The sequence below is a fragment of the Lagopus muta genome, chromosome 2 (genome assembly GCF_023343835.1).
Source record: "Lagopus muta isolate bLagMut1 chromosome 2, bLagMut1 primary, whole genome shotgun sequence".
NCBI classification, from domain to species: domain Eukaryota; kingdom Metazoa; phylum Chordata; class Aves; order Galliformes; family Phasianidae; genus Lagopus; species Lagopus muta.
In genome coordinates this window covers 39,984,219-40,006,560 of record NC_064434.1, presented here as the reverse complement: position 1 = coordinate 40,006,560, position 22,342 = coordinate 39,984,219, and the positions used below count along the sequence as shown (strand labels likewise).

Here is a 22,342-nt window from a genome sequence, read left to right as displayed (position 1 = left end):
AATCCATTCTGTGCCAAGATGCAATGGCAGGAGATGTGAATGGTATCCCTTCCTGTGTGTGGCCTGCCATTTAAGCCTGTTTTAGCTGCCTGCGTACACTAAAAGACTTTTAAGGAAAAGAGATATGTGAATTGTCCATTTTAGTGTCCATACTGGTTATCAGGAGATTTGGATCTCTGTTTACATTAAGCTGTATTTTTAAAAATTGTATTCCTTTGAACAATGAGGTGTGTTGTTTGGAAAGCATGAAAATTATTCAAATTCATTTCTAGCAAATTGCGACGTGTTGGTGCTTAGAAAAAGTTCAGTGTTAATATAAATGTTTCCTTCCATATGACTCAGAATGATATTCAGTGGTTTATTTTCCTGTATTTTTTTAAAATATACTGCTTCTCATACTGCAATTGAAAGTGAATTTAATATTTATGCTTTTCTATTTTAGGTACAGAGATCCAGAAATAAGCAGTTGCGTGAGCTGTTTCCAGATGGATTTAGTATTCATCATGCAGGAATGCTGCGGCAAGACAGAAGTTTGGTTGAGAACCTGTTTTCTAATGGACATATCAAAGTGCTAGTATGTACAGCTACGCTTGCCTGGGGTGTCAATCTTCCTGCTCACGCTGTTGTTATTAAAGTAAGAGCTTGTATTACTCTGCACATGGTTTTCTGTCTTAAAAGAAAGATAGCAAGATCTTTATTGTGGGTTTGGGAGCTGGAAGGGGAAATGTCTGATGGACTTGAAATGTTATTTATATCTCATTAAAATGATTCTTACTAGTGGGAATCTAGTTTGTATAGTAAAGATTTAAATATATCAAAGATTATGAAAGGATTAGTTAAAGTACACTTCTGAAATCATGCTGTATTTGCCTAATTTCAGTATTCAGCTCATCAGGATTATGTTCATGTGTATTTATGTTAATTTTTATTAACTTTTCCTCAATCAGGGAACACAAATATATGCTGCAAAAAGAGGCTCCTTTGTTGACCTTGGAATTTTAGATGTCATGCAGATATTTGGTCGAGCTGGACGGCCTCAGTTTGACAAATTCGGAGAAGGCATCATTATTACAACTCATGATAAACTCAGTCATTACCTGACACTTCTTACTCAGCAGAATCCAATTGAAAGCCAGTTTCTTGAAAGCCTTGCCGACAACCTAAATGCAGAGGTAATTTTTGAATTATTTTGAAAAACTAACAAAGCCTAGAAGGATTAATATTATTTGAAACAAAAAAGAAAAAGTGTTATTTTCACAAATAAAATATCTAAAATGGAATCTTTATTACTGTAAGCATGTATTTTACAGAGGAGTGAACTATTAGATGTGAAAATGTCAGGGGTCTTATACAAAAGTTAGTAGATACTAACTAGAAGTAGGACCAAAATTAGTAGTACTAGAAGAGGACCAAAATATTAAGGTAAAGCTGTAGAAACACATAGCAAACTAAAATCCTCAAGAAAGGAAAACATCTTATTATATAAATAGTCTTCAAACTTACTTCAATTGGTTGACCGCAACATAGGAAGAATAACATATTTACCTTGAACTCTTATTTTCAGTGTCAGATTAAAAGTGGTAACTGGTTTATTATAAACTGCAAGTTCACAGTTTGCTTCAAGTTCAAAGAAAATGCATTTGATTATTTAAAGTGCTGTGGTTATAATGAGTGTACTGGCTTCCAATATATTAAAACTATTAAAAAACTATCTAATGTAATAACCAGTTAAGAATCTGTGTATACAAATGTACATACACTTTTTTACAAGAAACACTCAGAAATTCTTAAAGTAGAGGCATACAGCTAAAGTGCAATGTTCAGTCTTTTTTTTTTTTTTTTTTTGAGAGTGCAAGTGAATTTACGTTTATTGAATATTCTATGGAGAGGAAATAAAGGTTAAAAAGTCATAGAATTGCAGAATATTTTGGTTTGGGACCCTTAAGATCATCTAGTTCCAGCTCACCTTCCATGACAGTGGCACCTTCCATTTGACCAGGTTGCCCAAAGACCCATCTAAACATACCTTGAACACTGCTAGGAATGAGGCGCCCACAACTGCATTAGGCTGAATTGAGATTTCAGAAAAGCAGAGTGGAGTAGGAGAATCACCTTCCTCTGCCTGCTGTCCATGCTCACAGGTTACATTTGGCTTTCTGTTCTGCAAGCACACATTGCTAACAGTCAAAGGAAAAATGGCTCTGTGTGCTTAGAATCGAAATGACAAAACATAAAAAATTGTCCAAAAAGAAAAACAATTTGCTGCAACAATTTTAGATAAGACTGGCAAGAATAAAAGCAATCTTATTCATGAAGCTTTATTCAGATTTTTATCTTAAAAAAAAAAAAAAAAAAAAGGTATTCGTCCAAGTAAGTATATATTTCTGCTAAGTTGTTTCTTTTCAAATACATGAACTTGACTGGAATTCTAAATGCAGAGGAAAGAAAAGGAAAGAAATAAAGAAAGATCATCTTTTATAAAAACTATCCTATTGTCAGTAAGAGTGCCACTATATGGAGACTGTGTGTTGTTGACTGATTCATCACAGAAATTTGTAGACAGTAAGCTGATGCCCATGTTGTCAGCAACTGCGAAACTGCGAGAACTGCGACATGCCCACTGGTATTTTTTTTTACCATAATGCAAACTTCTATGAGCAACAGAAAATCTGCACTGTTATATAACAACATGACATGGTTTAGGAAGAGTCTGCTGTTGCTACAAATCATTCAGGGAGTTCAAATGCCCATGCTATGGTTGTAAAGAGAAACCAAAGAAAGGGCAGAAGCATCCAGTGTATTTCCACAGTTGGAAATATAGGAACACTCCATGCTTCCAAAAGCAAATGCGGTCGATTGGGTCTCTTGCCAGGAGTAGATAGCAGCTATGAGTGAGGCAATGATTCGTGTATTTGATGTAACGCAGTATGTAATCCTAACTGCACAATCACAAAGTGAAATCCAGAGCCTTGACTATTGTAGCCAGGTTTATGAAAGAAAACTTGGATAATGAGGGGGTAAAATGAGAGTATTTTTAATTCTGATTTCATAGTGAATTCTGTAGAAGCAGGAAATTTTCAAAGACTGATAGACAAAGGAACAGATCCACTTCTATGGAAGGAATACACAGACATACCTGCATTCTTCAGATCAGAAACAAGGAAAATAGGACATGACATAATAGTTTTATGAAGTAAGAATGATATGCCAAAATATTGTACTTTTCCTGGGAAAGACCAGGAAATACTTGCTGGGTTGAGTCAGTGACAGGTTCAGAAAATGCGAAAGGTTGCCAGCTGGGGAGTTAGACTGTGGAACTGCTCTCTGCAGGAAGTTGTGTATAAAGGGTAATGTGGCTCAAAATCTGTATGAAAATGGCATAAAAATCTGTTTAGCACTATTAAATGCAAGGGTATTATCTTTAACTGAAAATCTCAAATTGCATTATTTTAAGAATTCAGAGGAAATGTTTATGGTGCCTGCTTCTCTTAAGGTAACAGCAGATGCTGAAGGGCAGTCTCAGAGCAGCATGTTGACTTTGGGCGCCCAGTATATTTGTTTCTAGAAAAGCTAAGTAGCAGAAAAAGCTGAAATACACTCAACTTCATTGAGTTGGTACCAAAGATAAGACTTCAACACATCTATCCACTGAGAATTATCCTGTGGACCCAAAACACTTGGGTTTTTTTATTGCATTTTTTGTTTGGTTGGTTTTTTTCTTCTTCTAGAAATGAGCAGAAGAGTAAGAAGCCAGTGATGCTCATTGTAGGCACGGAGATGCTCCCTTTTCTGCTGACAGTGTGCTCACTGGGCATAGTGGAAAGTAAAACACAAAATAAATTAACTGGTTAGTATTCATAACTGAAAGGAGAGAGTCCTGGGTCAGTTGACCAGCTGGCAAACAGAAAATACCTACAGCTGTATTTTTGGGGGGATTACAGGAAGAAAGATAAGATGCAGGGGGATGTGGTTTAATTAGGCCATAAACTTTAACTTATCTGGGAACTATCATCAATAGCTCATACAATGCAGGTCACCATTCCTTCCGTAATTGTTTCCACCTGATAGAACCCTCCTTGTCAGCCACAGCTGGACCCCAGCTTGTTTCTGGGGCTCCTTCCTTCCCCTAGGAGCTAGAAACAGGAGAAAATTTGCAGTACTGGACAGTAGAAATACTTTCCCCAGGAGATGTGCCTTTCCATGCATTTCCCTACAATTTTGTTGTTAAGCCAGGAAGATAAATAAGACGGTGCATTGGCTAGGGTGGACCAAATCTAAGATAGTTTTTGCCTTTCTCAATCTAAAGCCTTCCATGTTGGTGGAATATGAGCTACAGCAGGTATCAGAAGAGACAGAATTTCTTCAGAGCATTTCCAAAAAAATCATTGAGGAGTTGGGTGACTACATGGCTCATCTGGGTACATGCACATGCTAGAGGAAGCTGCCATGGTTCTGGGAACTGACCGACCTGTATGAGACCAGCAACCTCATCAGTGACTGCTGCTTACAGTCAAAGTGTTCTGATAACTGGTGCAATCAAACAAACAACACACTGGAACAAGCTGACTAGGGAGTTTGTGGAATCTCCTTCTCTGGAGATATACACCTGGATGTTTTTCTGTGTAACTTATTGTAGAACATCTGCTTTAACAGGGAGGGTTGGTCTATGTGATCTCCAGAGATCCCTTCTATGATTCTGTGATTCTTACCATCATCAACATCGTGTGACTCATCAACATCTGTGATGTTACCTGCATAAACTACTGTTCGGTTTACTGAACGCTAGATTTTTTTTCCTTAATGAAGAATCACCTTATCGATTGGTTTTAAATACTAAATATCCTTGAACTTAGCACAGATCTCCTAATTTTGTAAATTATTTGTTTTGAAATTATTCTTAGGTGTTTGCATTAATGAGATTCCTCCCGTGTCACTCTCAGTTTGAAAATGTGTGCTTTTGTTAAATCATCTGTGAGAGCTTTACTTGAACACTAGATGGCAGCAAATAATTAGAAGTAGTTTGGTTTTCTTTTTCCCCTGCATAGTATTCAGTGAATGTTCATTGAAGTTGGGGAAGGAGAGCAGTGTTAAGTTTCAGTTCGGTATCTGAAACCCAACTGAATTTTATAATCCAATGTGGTTTTTTTTCTTATTTTTTCTTCTAACTGTGAAAATACTTAATTTGCCAATAGTAAAATGAGTTATTATGGCTTTTTTTTTTTTTTTAGTTTTGAATTGTCAGGCTTCACTCTCATCTAGAAGGATAATTTTGTCTTTTTATAATTGTGTAAATAATAGTTTGAGGGGAAAATGTTATTTATTACTGGACAATGTTGTTACACTGTTTCAAGTTGTGCACTGAAATAGGTTTGAATGATGGAAAGAAATCCGATGCTGAAATTAACCTTGGGTTGCAAACAGAGTAATAATATGCAAGCTGTATTAAATGTCATCCCTGTAGTAGTCTATGGGAAACTAAATCTTTTAAAATGTTTTCTAGCTACTTTCACGTGCTATGTAGCTATATACTTTGTAAAACAACAGAATGGAGCTTCCTCTGGCCTTTTTATGCTGTTGAACAGAGAAATACTTCAGAAACAAGCTTGGATTGTTTTTTTATGTTAGTCATTGAAATCAACAGTGTTTTAAGTTATTTAAGCTTTTAACTGAGGGCAAAACCATCTTGCATTACTATTTTTGAATGGTTATCAATAGATATTTATGTTATTTTTTAAAATATCTATGGCATTTAATGATATTGGATCTGAACATGTGTATAAAACCACTTCTGTAGGGTTTTATAGTTTTTTCAAAATCAAGAGAATTGCTTACATGAAATCCAAGCACCCACAAAACAAAAATAACATAAAATAATAATAATGACGGATCACAGAATTTTAGTAAGGGGAATTTTTGCTTGTCTTAAGGAACTAGTCACAACCAAAAAATATTTCTTTTTGAAGCATGTAGGAAATATTGCATTCACCTAAAGTCAAACTAAATGGAACAAGCAAATTCTTCTGAATGTAACTAACAGAAAGTATTGCTGAAGTTACTGTGTAACAATGTATATACCAGTAGTTTGATGGTGAAAGAACTCCTGAATTAGCGGAAGTTGTTACTGAGGGAAAAAAAAAACCCGAACTTTTGATATACCTGATTCATCCTTGGAAAAAAAAGAAAAGAAATATGAATGTATTTCTGTGCATATTGTTACATTTTATTATGCTTTGGTGCAACAAAAAAATGTAGCAGGTGCCTGTATGTTTAACTTTTAGTTACAAAAGGAACAAACTGTTTCTTAGCACTGTAAGTGTAAGTCAGGATATGGCGACATGACAAAGAAAATCCTTACGACTGTCCAAATCATTTAGTTTAAGACCAGAGCATGCATTTATATTGATATGAAAACTTAATCTTTTAATTTAGGCTTTCTTTTAGGGATGGTCTTTAAATTACCATGAGCACATTTACTCAAGAATGTTGGTACTTCTTGAACAAGCTATCTCAGTATTATCTTTTCTGTGTTGATACTGTAAGCAGTATGAAGAATCATTTGGATGACTACGTATAATATAATGTCATAGAACATATCATGTTATTGGATGTTCATAAGATACAGACATATAAATGATTCAAAATATAGCACTGTCTTTATTTTAAAATAATTTAAGTTGGAAACATATTGACATGTTCTTTAATGCTAATGCACTGAATTCAGTATGTTTTCAGCAAGATGTTTGTGTTCAGCTGTAATATATACATTTAATTTTCTCTCTTTTCCTCTTTCCAGATTGCTCTTGGAACAGTAACTAATGTGGAAGAAGCAGTAAAGTGGATAAGTTACACTTATCTTTATGTACGGATGAGAGCAAATCCATTAGTATATGGCATCAGTCACAAAGCTTATCAGGTATAAAATACATTTTAAAAAAATCTGTAACCTGCTTGGGTCTGTAATCCTTCCGTGATGTGAGGATAAATATTTGCTATTTCTACTTACCTGACATCAGCAATTCTTTTAAAGTGGTTAGAAAAAGAAAGATAATTTTTGCAGGAGGCTACTTTTAGCACTAAATTAAGAGTTCCCTTCTGTTCATGCAGAAATGTATTTGAGCTGGTCAAGTTATGCTTCAAAGGGCAACATTCGTTTTTATAAGATAGTTGATGTAACTTGGCTTATTGTCAGTGTTTCAGTATTGTAGGCTAGATATAAATGATAAAGTATTTTTGAGTTGCTGGCTTTTTTATCCTCCTGTAAGATTCTGTTCTAGCATATGTCATCCTGTGACATCTTTAAATTATAAAATCAAACTTTTTATTGTTTTTTTTTCCCTTGTGATTTCATTGTTGTAAGATTTTTATTCATTTAGTATTTAGTACCATTCCATGTATTGATATAAATCAGAGCGCATGTTGTAAATTTTTTCAAGTTGAATTCATTCTCTAAAATTTTGAAGATGTTTCATAGATTACTGATTATCTGAATATTGTTACTTTTTTCTGTGTAGCTGGTTAAAAGCATTTAATGTTATCATAGTTTGGTCGTGGGTAATTGAGTATAAGTGCAGGTGCAACTGTCACAAATACGTTGTAATTGCACTTTATTTCACGTTTCCTGGATATCTTTTGTAACTTCATCATTTGTCATGATATTGTGAACATAACATTGTTGTTGTAACATGCATAGATATATATGCTAGGAAATCTTTTTCAGATAGCTTTTCTGTCTGGTGGTGGAAGTTACATTGTTATGTATTTAGGTTTTGGTTTAAACAGCTTCTGCAGATGCAATTAGGTCTTCTCTGGTCATCTCAAATCTGTTTTCTACAAAAAAAAAAAAAAAAAAAAAAGCTCAAACAGTACAATAACAGCACAGTTGCCCTGTGTTGATATATCTTTGTCCAAAATCAACCAAAATCCAAAATCAAAAAGTAATAAAAGTAAAAATTGTTATCCTATTCCTATTAATTCTGCTTTTTTTTTTTTTTTTTTTTTTTTGCAAGACGTATTTTTGATTAGTGTGGTACACAGATTTTAGTTAAAAAAAAAAAAGTAACAAAAAAAAGGCAATAAAACACTAGCAGAAATGTTTTTATAAACTTAAAAAATAATTAAGAGGAGTTTTTCCCCCCTCCTCTTACTTTTGCATTTTTATTCAGCTGCTGAAAAAGTCGAGACTGCCAGCACTTGTCTTTTTCCGTCACTTTTCCACTCTGCCCATCTGATTTGATGCGCTGGAAATAGGTGTTCCTGTTTGTGTTAAAGCAACAACAAACTACATCAGTTTGAAGTGTTATCTGCTCATCTGGAAGCAAACCCAATCCCAGTATTTTCTACAAAAACAGCTTTAAATTTAAAAGCTATTTATGTGTTGGAGGCAAAGAGTATACAGATTACGTAGTGCCAGATGTGGGCATAACCATAGATTTGCTCACTTAGACCATTCTGTTCCTTCTGTTTCAGTTACAGGTATCCAGTTTACTAAGTGGTATGTTATTGTTTCTTAGTAATCTTACAGTGTGCCAGTTTCTGCCTTTGTTTTGGTTGACAGCCAATGGTACCCATTCAGAATCCATATATCTGCATAATCATCATGGGTCACACTCTTTTCAGCTGTTCAGTAGAGCTACGTAAATGCAAAGCACTTCTTACCCTTTGCATGGGGAGCCAAGTATTCACCACATTCAGTGATGACTTCATAGAGCACAAAAGGTCCAGCCTGTCCCCAGAAAAGAGTGTTCTGTACTGCATAGAGAGAGAGGGAGGCAAGAGTATATCTGCTGTGCACAGACATGTTCCATGCCCTGCGTGTTCTCACCAGCATATTACCATTCCCTACCTAGCCAGTTTCTGCAACATCCAGTTTAGATTCCTCCAGCCCCACTACTTTGATTAGCAACTTTTCATGTTGTCTGCCAGGAGTGCCAATTATTACTTTTATTGAGATGGGAAAATGGACAAAATTTATGATGAGAAAGGAAGTGGGAGGAAAGAGTTTAGCCAATATGAGTGTCATGTTAGTGAAGATTGTGATATGAATTACAGACATTTGGCCTTTCATTTAGGGCTCCATACAGAAGGTGAGGTCTGTTTTCAGGTAAATCCTTTGTCTGTTTTCTCTTCTTTTTTTTTGGTTCTACTATTTTTTGTTCCTACAGTTAAGGAGCGCTTTTCGTCCCCTTAAGCATTGCATTTGAGTTTTAAGTATGTGCAGTTGTCAGAAAAGTTATATGAGCATGTCTGCTCATACAGACAAAACACCATGAGTAGTAATATAATTTATCACTCGTTCTTGACTTTGCATACATATACTCCAGACCACTTGGTTTTTTTCAGTGGACACACCAAGGCTTGTTTTAAGAGCGTGGCTTAGAGATCTTCTAGGCTGGAGTTTTTCACTATGGGATTACTGATTATGCAAGTTCAGTAAGAAGGGTGCTACCCAAGGATTCTCTACTGGAATATTGTTGCACAGCCTTTTCAAGCTACTGACTTTTCTTTAAAGACAAAACCTTAGTATTGTATACTATTAAAAGTCTACTGTTGTGGGCTGTTGCAGCTTTAGGGTCTTTTATATGGAAGGCAAAAGATTGGCAGGTAATTTGGGCTGCCAAAGGAACAGGGAAGTGTTTTGATTTTTTTTTCTTCCCTTGTTTTATGAAATGTTAAACATCTGGCATCCCAATTGTTGGTGGTGGTTTTTTTTTCTGACCACCTCTGCTCTGAAATCTGACCTCGATGCATGACTTACTATTGAGAAAAGCACTCTAGACCTTTGTCATCTTAGCTTTTGACTTGAAACTAAGGCAAGCCATAACTAAGCAGAAACAGCCTCAGAGCAAATGATAAAGACAGGGAATATTAGAAACTAGTCTTGCAGCTGCTTTGTGGAGATGGCTATAGTTGTTCACAGTTTCACCAGCCACCAGATGATCCACTTCAGAATAAAGGTGAAACTGAACACTGGTCCAGGGGAAAACAGAACAAGCCAAAGCATAGCAATTCTCCAAACTTTGGTCATATATCTTTGGTGCAGGTTTACCAAGAGGACTGATATGACTCAGTAGGAATCTGAACTGTACAAGCCCAGAAACAAGTGTTGCCTGTGTACTAGAACAAGTTTCGGTCTTTTCGGATTGGTGACTTACCGTTGCTTGTGTAATTAGAGCTGTATCTCAGGTGTGCATGTAGCTGATGGTTAACATGACTGTGAATCCATTTTCACCCATTCCTGTGGGTCTGGCTCTCCCAGATGCATGGTGTGGAAACGTGCAATTATACACCAGTCCCATTCAAATGGGAGCTTTGCCCAGTCTTTTATATACTAATGAGTCAATGTGCATTGTTACTTGGACAAAATGTTCAAGTTCCTGAACTTCTGTATAAATAGAAATGGTGTTAAGGACAGCATGCTTCCTGTGTGCTCTAATATGAATGGTTATACAATAAGTCTATAACTCAGTAATTAGAACATCTCTGCTGATGTACACAAAGCTTTTGGAGACATTATAGGTTTTTAGGTAGCAGTCATTTCAGCAATCCAGTGCAAAGCATATTCTGTTTGAAATACAGTAAAAACTATTTTCATGACAAATACCGAAGCTGGTTATGTCTTCAGATGAAGTATTTTCATAAAGGGTAAATATTACTTTAATGATAATTTTCGTGAATAATGTTATCATTAAAATTTCTTTCAAATACTTAGTTGTACATTTCTTTTATAATCGCACATCTGTTTCATTAATAATGTTATCAGCCGACGTAGTATTGACAGCTTCATAGCATTGTAAAAGAAGTAATATTTTGATTGCTTTGTCATGCATGGTCAGTTTTTGGTCAATAATGTAAATGTAGTTGTTATTTGCGAGAGGGAGCTTTAATTAGCAGTTGTACCTTCCTTTTACTTGATTTCTGACTTATTAGTACTAAGTTATTAAACTAAAATGATTCATTTGATACGGTTTTTTTTTCACTTATGCAAATAACTGTGTATTTGGTATCTAGATGGATCCAGGTCTAGAAAAGCACAGAGAACAGTTGGTAATTGAAGTTGGCAGGAAGCTGGACAAAGCCCGCATGATTCGCTTTGAAGAAAGAACCGGCTTTTTTTCTTCAACAGATTTAGGCAGAACTGCCAGCCACTACTATATTAAATACAATACTATAGAGGTAAAATATATGATTCTATTTCTGTGGGGGTTTTTTCCTTCTTTTTGAACCTATACCTAAAATAGTTATACTACAGAATATGTAGTTGATTTGCAAAATATATTTTCAAATCATATTTACCAAAACGAAGAGAGAGAAATAGAAACTACATATAAAGCAACAGTGGAAAAAATAGAGTTGGTATGAGATTAGGCTTGAAATTTCTGTAGTCTGCCTTCTTTTATGTGGATTAGAAGAAGCATTTTGATACTATCAATCTGTGCAACCATTGGTGCATGATAGCATATTCAGGAATAGAGGTTGGTAATAAAAAGGCTTTTCCTGCATGAAAATTCTGTCAGCTTGCCATATGCAATCTTAACGAATTTTGGCACTAATCATATTGGGTTTCAAATAAGTGAGTAAGATGGCACAAAACTGTGTACATGGGAAGCTTGGGTTGAAGTTCATCTTAAAAGCTTTCTGTTATAGCAAATTGATATTTTTCTTGTCAAAGACTCAGAGCATTAGTCATTTTTGACTGTTTATTGTCGATATGTGTAATTAGTCTCACAGATTTATCTTCTCACATATATTCTAGATATTTGTTTACGAACTGACATGATTGCATGTCTCTCAATTTTTGGTGCCTGAATTTAGAGGGGACTAATTTTTCTGAAAGTAGTGTGAAGTAATTCTGGAAACTTTTAGTGTTCAAATTGTATCACTCTGATAATCCAATTACTTATTTGCATCTTAATCTTAAATGCTTTTAAAATTCTTAGTTAACTATTCCTTTTTTTTGTTCTATATGTGCATTTTTATTTTCAGTTCTAAATTAATTTGTTTTATTTTAATAGACTTTCAATGAATTGTTTGATGCTCATAAAACAGAAGGTGATATTCTTGCTATAGTGTCCAAAGCTGAAGAATTTGAACAAATAAAGGTAAAGTTGTATTGCTTAGTGTAAATAGCATGTTTTAGAACTAGGCACTTGTGTAGTACTCGTTCCCTGAATAGTAAGCTCCTTTTCTATATACCAAAGTTCTGTTAAATATTAAGCATATTATAGTATGTTTTCCAGGTAGGAATGATTGCCAAGAACTATATATGCTCTCATTCAAATTTATCTATAATTCAGCTTGAACTGCAGTGCACATTTTAGAACTAGTTATGGATCTTCAAGAATTCCCTTTAAATGCTTTTAAGAACTTTTCAGCTTCTCAATTATTAACAGGTGAAGATAAGTGTCTATTGGTATGGCGCATCCAAGAATGATGATTTCTGTTTGAAGTCTCAATCTCTATTAGATGTCTCCATGAACAATTTGCTTTAAAAGAAATGATACAGGACTAACTAAATTTAACTGTGATATAATTCATGCAGAGGGTAATATCAGCTTATCAGAATGATGAATTCTATTTTCAACACAATATCTAGAAAGTTATTTTAATGAATTCTATTGTACAAGCTATGAGATTACTATCAAGCTCAGTTTAATTCCAACCTCCCCTTTTGCCGCTTCTGTTGGTAGGACATAATAAGATACCTTGCAAGCTGGTTTGAACTTATTAGCACATGCTTCCATCCCATAGAGGTGCAAGCCAGACTCTACAGGGTTTATTGGGTCAGGTTCATTGCCATTTTACCGCAGTCATACAACTTTCAGATTAGAGTTGGCTCTCGTTCGCCTGGCTCTAAGGACTCGCAGTGTAAATCCCTCACCATCTACATATTTGCACACATTGTCTGAGCATTGCCGTCTCTTTGTCTAATGAAGAAATTCTGTAATCTCTTGTATTATATAAGATAATAAACAATGAGGTATTACAGTGATACATACAACATTTTCAGAGCTACAGGCTTTATTCACATTAGTGATACTGCTTTTCCAGATCTAAATTTAGCATAATCGAATATTTAAAAAGAAAGCATATGGAAGATAAATGTTTCTGTATTTGTAGTAAAGTCAGTAGCGATGCTTCTTAACTTATAACATAGTTTTTCCAGTTTGCTTTCTCATGTTTATGTGATATGGCATCAGTGCAACATCATTTCCATCTTGTTGTGATTCACTTGCTGTGCAGCTCTGAGTGTTAAAGCTAACTGGTTTGCACAAGAGTAACTCCAGTTTTATTCCACTTCATGAAGATGAATTTTGACTTTTAATAATAAGAAACCTGTCTCCACAATAGTTTTTTAAATTCTGTATTTTGAGATAGCAAAGTCAGCAGTAGCCAAAACACTGATCTGGACTATGCAAAAGCAGAAAAACCTATCAAAAATGTTGATGTTAGCAATGCATAACGTTTCCCTGACATTAGATTCATTTGGGATGGTCGTGTCCTTTATCTTTTTCTTTCCTGTAGATGGTCGGACAGTCGGGGCTTTTAACCCAACTGTATTAGGGCCTTTTGTATGTCAGGTAGTTGAGTCCAAATGAAAATTACTTTCAGCTGGTTCCCTGCAGGGACCAAACATTTACCCTCTTTAAATAAGTTTTACACTAACAGACTATCAGTAAATCAAAGAATATGTAGATTTATGCTATTTTTGCCATGTAAGGGTCATCAGTGAGATTGTAACAAGTTATGCATTATTCAGAATATAGGTATGAATATTTCTTTACTCATATTGAGACTTAATCTTATTAACAGTGAAAACTTTAATATCATGAATCATAGTACTTCACAGTTTTGAGTTAAAAATGTGTTATGCCACATGCAAACTATATAACTGTAATGAATACATTTAATGTTAATTCAAGATTGCCCTAATCCAGATGGACAGAGGTTTTACTCTGGTCAAATAAAAAATGAAATCTCATCAGATGAAGGATAGTGGGGTCAGAAGATTCAATTTTTGTGGCATATCAAATTTTCGTATGTCAATGGCAACCTTAATAGATGGTGATGAATAATAAAATGTAATTGTGTCACTATTAAGATTGTTTCAATTATAGTCTATTAGCTACATTCTGTAAGATGTGGTTTTGCTTCTCTTTTTTTTTTCCACCTTAAAATCATAGACTCGGCTTTAAAATAACGTAACTATATTATAAGGGATATTCAATTTTTGTATAAAAGTTTTTTATCAAGGTTCTCCAATTTCTTCATATAGTATAATTCTGTTTTAGGTTAGAGAAGAAGAAATAGAAGAGCTGGATACCTTATTGAATGATTTCTGTGAACTTCCTGCTCCTGGAGGTGTGGAAAACAACTATGGAAAAATAAATATCCTCCTCCAAACATATATTAGCAGAGGGGAGATGGATAGCTTCTCCCTTATTTCAGATTCTGCATATGTTGCACAGGTAAAAATAGTGTTTTTTTACATATCTGTTGCTGCTTCTGCTGTATCCGTTCTTCCAAATGTTTACATTTATGTAAATAGACTTTGATATGCATATATTTTTTTAATGCAAATTGAATTGAAAACCATGTGTGTATGATGTACTTTTTTAAGTAGAAAAAGACCTGCAAAATCCACCGTTTGGAGAGTACTGCATATTTTTTTATGAATTTGAATATTCTTTTTATTTTTATTACACCTATAGTATTACTGTATTTAGAAGTTCTAATAGAAGTTGCTGTGAAAGGATTTTCTTAACATACTGGATTTTCCTCTGAATCTAGCAAACTGTTGCAATCTGTGTTTACGTTCTTTGTGTTTTTATATTTTTATCTATAAGACATAATTTGTGTCTTATTCACATCCTTGGTTTATACAAGAAAGATGTGCAATTACGATCTGATCGCTGTGCCTAATCATGTAGGTTTGCATATTAATCTGTATATTTGTTTGTCAGTTTTGTTTGATAGCTAAACAGTCTAGTTACACAGCATGTTTAGCTCTTACACCAAATAAAAAGAGAACTGCAAATCTGTGACACAAAACCACCTGCTTACACAATTAGAGACCATCTTCGAAAGGAAGAGGTATTGCTTGAAATTTTAGTTCCTGAAGAACTAGAAGTGAGAAAATGCTTATAGACAATCCCAGATGTGCAGCATTAGTAAGAGTATGAAATAGATTATAAAGTTTCACCTTTTAGGTCATCCTGTATGTCTGTCTGTTTTTGTTTGTTTGATTTTTTCTTTTAAACCGTCGTGTTGCACTGAATCCTTTTAATCTCATCCTTCCAAAACAGATTTAGAAATTTGCATTTAGCTGATGCTGAAGATGAGTTAAATATTTGAAAGCGTACGTGTTCTCCAGCAAGATTTTCATAGCATCTCAACTTCTTCAGAAGAGTTTACTTTTCACAGCACGCAAGGTTTAAATGCGTCAATCAGAAATCGTTACACAATAAAAATTGTTGTCTTTGCACAGCTAGATCATTTTCACTATGATTCTTTTAATCTTTGCTTTTAAGACAGTTTTTTGGTTTTCTTGGTTTTTTTTTTTTTGTTTTGTTTTGGTTTTTTTTGTCTGTCTCAATTACAACATTTTTAGTTAGACAACATGTTCTTCCCAAATCTCCATAAATTGCGCGTATGGAACCAGTGCTTCAAATTATGAATTTTTTTAATTGGATACAGTTATTAGGAAAATCATTCATCCTTTCTGAGTTAAGGAAATGTGCTTCTTTAGTGACATATGCTTCCTATCATGACCAAATAATTTTCTTTATTCCTGTTGGCACTGCAGAGGCAGTAGAGAATGATTGTATTCTAGTCAGTGAATCAAGAACAGAATTGCTAATCCAGTCACAGTACTGGTAGGCAATAAATAAATAAATAAATAAAATCACAACTTCAGAATACAGCTTGATAAGCTTATGACATATCACATATATGAATATCATAGGTTTTCAAGATATTACTGACCTCTCTGAAGCTTATATTAATATTTCCAACTCCAAAGCAGATTGTTACAGTTTGGTCATATAGTAGGCTTAGGAGATGGTAATATGTTTTGTTGTTGTTGTTGTTGTTTTTTAAAAAAAAAGCAACAAGAAAAAAACCTATTAAACTTCTGTGCAGCTGTTGCGAAAGTCAGTGTGAAATGGGTACCTGTTTTGGAAGCACAGTTAAGGTAAAAAATCTTGAATTTCCATGTAAACTGAGTTTGCAGATGTATGGGGCAGAAGGAGGAAGATGCTAAGCACAGTAAGAGTGAACTTGATTCAAAAGTGACTGAGACTCAATAAATGTAGAACTCCTTAATGTTATGTTCAAAGTCCCATGGCAGACCTGCCTGTACAACTGTAATTAATTGTATGTCTCTTGTAATTTCTGTAGGCAATCATGAGGTAGTTCTGCCATTAGTCAGTAATGGAAAAAAAAAAAAAAGTTTTCAAGAGTGCTTGAAATAAGTTTGAAAAGAAAAATCTATTGTTATGGTTTCTCAAAGATGAGTCTATGGTTCCTTTTCATTTTCCAAAGAATACTTGAGTGAATTACAACATTTTTGCCTTCTTTTCACTCTCCAGAATGCAGCTCGTATTGTTCGAGCTCTTTTTGAGATTGCCCTTAGGAAACGTTGGCCTGCAATGACATATCGACTACTGAATCTCAGCAAAGTCATTGACAAGAGGCTGTGGGGCTGGGTTAGCCCTTTGAGACAGTTCTCTGTGTTACCACCATCAGTCCTCTCAAAGTTGGAAGAGAAGAATCTCACTATAGACAAGATGAAGGACATGAGAAAGGATGAAATAGGTGAGAAATCAGCAATTCTGATCTACTTAAATTATTTTTGATTATTATGCAAGTTTGAGATAAATCTGAGCCATTCATTTAGAACCCAAACCCACTGGTCTTGAAGCCATGTAAGCATATTAACATGTTATTATGGGCTGTCCAATAAAAAAGGATTATTCAGTCTTCACGGCTCGCAATATGGCGCAGTTTTGATGGTAGCCCATGTCCTGCCAACTCCAGGAATGGACATGTCAATTGATGTTTCTACATTTACAAATGTCAATATATACATACCCACAAATAGGTACATACTTGAAATCATGTATACCCTATGCTACCATTGCTTTAGTTTTGTAAAACACCACTTTGAAAGACACATTTATTTTTTCCAATTGGAAAAAAATTTTTAATGCCATACAATTAATTATAAAAAGAGGTAAAGCAGACTCTTATGCCTACACGTGCTTCTGAAACACTGCATTAATTTTCATTGAACATGGAAAATCATGTCATTGGTTTCTTTGCAGAAAAAAAAGAAAAAACCTATTTTTTTAAGGGATTTGACATACTGAAAATGAGAAAATCCACAAACTGACTGAACCATGTGATGACATTTTCTAGTATATGCATATATACTACTTAGAAAAAATATCCTCAAGCTTATTGAAATTAAGGAAATAAGTTTTGTTTGCAATATATTTCTTTTTCTTATATCAGAATATTTCTTCTGATATACGGGAAAATTCTTTAGATCTTAGATTTTCCTTGCTCCTGAAATATCAGATTTTTGAGGTAAAAAAAAAAAAAAAAAGTGTTTTAAAATGCATACTTTTACAGTGAAAACGTAGTTCATAGTCACTGCTTTTTAGATGATTACGACCTCTGATTTGATATTTCTTATTTCATAAGAAATCTTAGGAAGCTTTTTTATGTGCTTAAAATTAGATTGGAAAAAGTTGAATGAGTATTTTGCAGAAATTAGTTTGCAAAATAAGTTTGCAGGATTAGAGACATTTTATTTAATGAGGTAACTATTTTATTTAACAAGATAAGCCAAAGGACAGAGAAAAAAATCCAGCTCACTTAAACTGTACATTATAATAAATAGTAATTTAGAGTTATTAAAAATAAAACATTTAAGTTCTAGCTTTGTAATGTTTTTTTCATTCAGAAATATATCTCGAATTGTTAATTTGTTACGTAGTTGTGCAGGTGATTTTTGGCACAATATATTGTTCCATTAATAGTATTAGCATTTTTATTCTTCAATTTTTAATGCTTATTTCTTTTCATACCTGCCTTTGGAGAAACAAGAAGTTCGTATTAAAATACAAAAATAATTTTGCTTCCTTCAGCTTGTGGAACTAGCATACACAAGGTAGATAAATATCAATATATATGTAGAACATGTAGCTTTCTTTTATATTAACTTAGCTGGAAAATAGGCTTAGGTTTTTATTGTGAAAACAAGCTATTGCTGACTATGTGCCATGATATTTTGTGTTCTTCAGCCTTATTTAAATGCCAAAGCAGGTTGGTCTGTGCTTCTTTTTTGAAGAATTACTTCTTGACATGCATCTTCCTCTCTGTCCTTTCTTTCTATCACCAAGGCTTTGCTTGACTTACATTTTTTATTTGAATTAAAAACCAAAGAAATGATGAAAGACGCAGCTGCCAGATGCAGGCTTTTTCTCTGACTCCATAAAACAGTTTCAGTGTTACTACTTTACCTTTTCAAACTTTGTTGTCACTTTAGGAATAGAATAAAAAAGACAGGAGTTAGCTGGCTATCTCAGACAAGTACTGGTGATAGACAAATGCCGCGTCTCCCAGTGAAATTGTGTTGTATGCCCAAATCCTGGATTCCAATGTACTATGAATTAGACAGCAACAGTCTACTCACTATTGCAGAGTAATCATAAAGTTTGTGAAATGCCAAGAAATTACTGTGGTATTCGAGATAGGCTGTCTATATTTTCAGAATACAGTTGGCAATCTCTGTGGAACAAGCAAAATTTATTCATCTTTTCTCAAGTATACCAATCTTCTAGAATAGACAGATTTTGTTTAGAAGTTTGTCGTATTTCTTAAGTGCTGTTGATAGTTTCTTATAACAATCAAAAAGAATGAAAAAGAAAATAGAAAGTTTAATAATGATTTTAACAAGCAGCATTTGGGACAAGAGACTTACTATCCTCTAGAAGGTATATGTACAAAACCTCAATGGTTTTACTGTACAGATTCAGAAGTCCACCTCTCTAGCATCATGATACAGAAAGTGATTTGGGGCATGAAGAACACTAATTACCTGCAAAACCTTATTCGTCTTTGACAATTGGCATCTACCTTTATTCAACACAATTTCTGAAATTTTATCACTAATTGCAAAACTACTCATGCTGTATTGCTGCCTAGGATTTTTTTTTTATTTTTTTATTTTTTTTGTAATAATATGATCCTTTATTGCCTTAGTTATCGTGACTGTGCAAAAAAAAAAAAATAATAATAAATAGTGCAGCATTTAGTTTTTCCTTTCTAAAAAATCAAAGATGCTATGAGATGATTACTAGTCATGTGAATCTTAAGCCATTTACTTTTATTCAATGCTGTGAATCCAGTTTCTATGTACTTTGAATTTCTACACAGAAATTGTAGGTTTGATTTTGTGCCCTTCATCAAGTAAAAGGTAAAGTAAAGTAAAATTCAAGCTTTTAAGAAGAGCTATGCAACTTAGTAAGAGCATGGTCAAAAAAGTCAGTGAAGAAAAGAAACTCCCTTCACATAATATTTTTTTCGGTGTAAATTCTTAATAGTTATTTTAACCCCTTCGGAGTTAGTACTGACTTTTCTGGGCTCTGAGTTCCTAATTCATGTATCACAAAATATCCTGATGTGCCACATCAGGAGAGTCAGACATTTATACAACGAGGAGCAAAACAAGCAAGCAGAAATACTTCCCTCTAAAAGCCTACTTGAAAATTCAAGTTGGATTATTTTTCCTGTCAATGTGAATTTGTTACACTAATCTTTTCTTGGCAGGTCATATGCTGCATCATGTGAAGATTGGGTTAAAGGTAAAACAGTGTGTCCATCAAATCCCCTCCATTGCAATGGAAGCAACGATTCAACCAATTACTCGCACAGTGCTCCGAGTTCGCTTGAACATCACACCTGACTTCACATGGAACGATCAGGTAAAAAAAATAAAAATAAAAATAAAAATAAAAATAAAAATAAAAATAAAAATAAAAATAAAAATAAAAATAAAAATAAAAATAAAAATAAAAAATAGATGGAGTAAAACCAGAAGTGTTCATTTAGCTCCAATTACGGGGAGGCTACAACTATCTGAATTAGAAAATAATGTTTATTTTAACTGCAAAGTCAATTTGGTAATAGGAATGGAATCACCTCTAAGAGTTTTACAGAGGAGGGCAACCAAAGATCATCTTTTTATCTCTATTAGTTTTAACAGGGGTGTAGCGTTTATATCAAGTTGAAGCAAGTGCTTATACTGAATATCAATAGTGTCTCACACACAGATTTGAGATATATGCCCAAAATGGAGAAGCAAGAAAACAGGAGACACAGATGGCTTTCTAAAATATGAATGAATGTCAAACTCATAAAATAAAGCCATGTAGTACAGTTTGTGTTGTATGCCAAATTCTGCTGCACTTCATGGCTTTACAAATATATATTCACATCAATGCCTTTTCTGTATTGTAACTTGCCTGAACAGAAAAGTCAAGATATTAATTGAATGCTTACAAATACCCACACCCTTCCATTCTGAATCTGTTCATTAGAAATGGATATAAGAGAAATCTAAATGAAATGCAAATGTCCACATGGGGGCATTGTATTGTTGCTTGTACTTTTAAAACATACTACAGAGAGAGTGGGCAAGCACGTTTGTCTTTTTCTTCTCTTAGAAGATAAGGGAAATTATCATTCTGAAAGGTGCCTACTAAGTATCCTTTATTAAAAAATAAGTTATAAATCCCCTCACAAATTTACTTTAATCACAAGTAAATTAGAGTTTTATTCCATAAACATTTAGATGATATTGGAATTTATTTTTCCTGCCTAAAGGCTTTTTCTTTTGTTTTGGAAGCTTCACCAAGTTAGCTTGAGAATGGAAGGTTAATGATCAAAATATGTAAGGTCAGATTTCCCTTGCTACCTGGATTTATTACAAAAAAAAATGTTTAAATGAGTTTCTAACATGAATTTTAATACGGATTATTTTTTGTTATGATTGAAACAAGTTTTATCATTTATCTTTCATCCATGTTACCCGATTGCTATCAAAGAAAAAAAAAAAGTCATATTAAGCTATTTCCACAATAATACAAAGTAATTTCTTGCCCTATTTTTAGTTTTGTCTACAAAGTTCAGATTCTTCTAGATTTTTACAAATTGAAAAGTGGTCTGCACAGAATTCAAATCATGTATTTCAGCTCTGTACTTGACAGGTTATAGCAAAAAAGCAGATTTTGCCCACGTTTACTACAACCCCTTGATGTAGTATTCCTAATAGTTGCTTTGGAAATATTGTAAGCCTTTTGTCAGTTCAACATATGGAACTCTTCTAGTCCTTGCACATTGCTACTCATCAAAACTAGAAAATCTCTTCAATATTTTTTTTTACTTTTTTTTAATCAGCTAGCTGTTTCTTGCTGTTTTGTTTTGTGATATTCTTATTTCTTTATTAAATGAAACTTCTATCTAGTGAGACAAAAAAAGTTAAATTTAATAGTTAATAAAAATGGATAAGTACCTTTTCAGTTCAGCCATGGAAGGTCCAAAATTACTTTTTCATTATCACACACTTTTCTGAAAAGTTGTTTAGAAGAGTACTGTCATCAGAATGTTAAAAATATTAGGTAACAGTTCATGTTTGTAAGACTGTTCCTTTACCTGGATTCATAATTCTAGAATGATCTCATCATGAATCTTGTACTTACCTTTACAAGGGATGGGCAAAGAGATACATTTTGGTAAACATTAAGTATGACATCATCATCTTGATTCTTAATGGGCTGCAGTCTTCGGTGCTGGGAGCTCTTAAGTTTAGTAAAAGCTTGTGAGCCAGATTCCAGTCATAAAGTCTTACTGTATTGTTATAGCCAAGGAACATATCCAGACAGGGCAAATAACCCTTTCTGCAGCTAGGAATAGTCCAAAAGAAATACAGAGTAACTAATATTAATAACCAAATCATATATTAGACACAGTTTTAGGGCAGCAGTTACCCAAAATATAGGTATGCATCAGTTCTTAAATGGTATGCAGTTCATGAAGAGCTAGCTGTATGTATGTAATTCACACAGCATGTACAGGACAACTGGGTGATCAGGTTCAGCCAGCATGGGTTCATGAAAGGCAGGTCCTCCCTGACCAACATGATCACTGAGTGATCCTTCTGGTGGATGAGGGGAAGGTTGCTGGTTGTTGGTGTAGTCTACTTCACAGAGCCTAGACTTCAGCAAAGCCTGTGACGCTGTTTCCCACAGTATTGTGGAGAAACTGTCAGCCCAGGATT

General features: G+C 34.1%; 1 protein-coding gene across 3 annotated transcripts in view; it reads left to right on the top strand.

Moving 5' to 3' along the window:
• The window catches only part of ASCC3 (activating signal cointegrator 1 complex subunit 3), a 259,113-nt gene that overhangs the window by 161,210 nt on the left and 75,561 nt on the right, over positions 1 to 22,342 (top strand). For all 3 annotated transcript variants that reach the window (XM_048935766.1, XM_048935767.1, XM_048935768.1), the window contains 8 exons: positions 443 to 634; positions 948 to 1,172; positions 6,794 to 6,913; positions 11,008 to 11,172; positions 12,012 to 12,098; positions 14,289 to 14,465; positions 16,587 to 16,812; positions 19,834 to 19,988. In XM_048935766.1, coding sequence (XP_048791723.1) covers positions 443 to 634; positions 948 to 1,172; positions 6,794 to 6,913; positions 11,008 to 11,172; positions 12,012 to 12,098; positions 14,289 to 14,465; positions 16,587 to 16,812; positions 19,834 to 19,988 — 1,347 coding nt within the window. The remainder of the gene's footprint in view (positions 1 to 442; positions 635 to 947; positions 1,173 to 6,793; positions 6,914 to 11,007; positions 11,173 to 12,011; positions 12,099 to 14,288; positions 14,466 to 16,586; positions 16,813 to 19,833; positions 19,989 to 22,342) is intronic.